Here is a 1,076-nt window from a genome sequence, read left to right as displayed (position 1 = left end):
AAAGTGGGTAAGTGATGAGTAGATACCAAAATCAAAACCAAACTCACTGCTGTTGAGTCGGATCCAACTCATAGTGACCCCTCCTTGGGTTTCCAAGGTGGTATCACTACAGAATTAGATTGCCCAACCTTCCTTCCAAGGAGTGGCTGGTGGGTTTGAACCACCAGCCTTCTGGTTAGCAGTCAAGTGCCTTAGGCAGTATGCCACCAGAGCTCCTGATATAGATATATAAAATGTCATGTCTTTGATTTTAATGTTAACACAAAATTTAATTCACTTGGTAAAATATGTTTTTAGAAAAGACTGTGTAAGAGTCCTGTGATGAGTGGTGTTTAAGATGATATTTTTTCCTTATTATAACAGTTTCTTAGTAAAGTTACATTTTATTAGTATAAATTGCATTTGAGGGATAGAATGTGGTTCTTATTTATGTCTTATGAGGAGTTCATTTAATCCTAAAGATTTTCCTCAGAGCAGCTATCATCTCCTTGTTTCTGAGGCTGTATATTAGAGGATTGCACAGAGGTGTTATCACAGAATAAAACAAGGTAACAATTTTTTGCATTTTCACTGAGTGTTCTGATCCAATGTTCACATGCATCATCATAACAGAGCCAAAAAACAGGATCACCACAGACAGGTGAGAAGCACAAGTAGAGAAAGCTTTGCGTTTGCTTGCAGATGAGGTCATCCGTAGCACAGCAAGAATCACCAGAAAATAGGAACAAAGCACAAAGATAAAAGTGCCAATCATGAAAATAACATTTAAAGTAGAGTAAATGAGCTGTGTGGTGGTGTCTTCAGAGCAGGATAGATTCATCAATGGGACAGGATCACACACAAAATGGTTGATGATATTTGGGCCACAATAGGGCAATCGTGAAATGAGGATAACTGGGGTTACGAAGAGGATAAGCCCACAAGACCATCCAAAGATGGCCAGGCCGGTGTATAGATCTTTAGTCATGATGCGTGGATAATGTAGAGGATGGCAGATGGCAAGATATCTGTCAAAGGCCATGATACAAAGATAGCAAGCCTCATCACAACCAAAAGAAAAGAAGAAGTAGAACTGT

General features: G+C 39.1%; 1 protein-coding gene across 1 annotated transcript in view; it reads right to left on the bottom strand.

The window, feature by feature from the left end:
• Nucleotides 1–445: 445 nt before the first annotated feature.
• The window catches only part of LOC122151053 (olfactory receptor 11H1-like), a 7,546-nt gene continuing 6,915 nt past the window's right edge, over nucleotides 446–1,076 (bottom strand). The window contains exon 2 of the mRNA XM_042782362.1: nucleotides 446–1,072. Coding sequence (XP_042638296.1) covers nucleotides 446–1,072 — 627 coding nt within the window. The remainder of the gene's footprint in view (nucleotides 1,073–1,076) is intronic.

Source organism: Orycteropus afer, unplaced genomic scaffold (genome assembly GCF_000298275.1).
Source record: "Orycteropus afer afer isolate SDZICR_OR568_19922 unplaced genomic scaffold, OryAfe1.0 scaffold00292, whole genome shotgun sequence".
NCBI lineage: Eukaryota > Metazoa > Chordata > Mammalia > Tubulidentata > Orycteropodidae > Orycteropus > Orycteropus afer.
The sequence above is the reverse complement of the archived record's forward strand: the minus strand, read 5'-3'. Positions and strand labels throughout refer to the sequence as shown.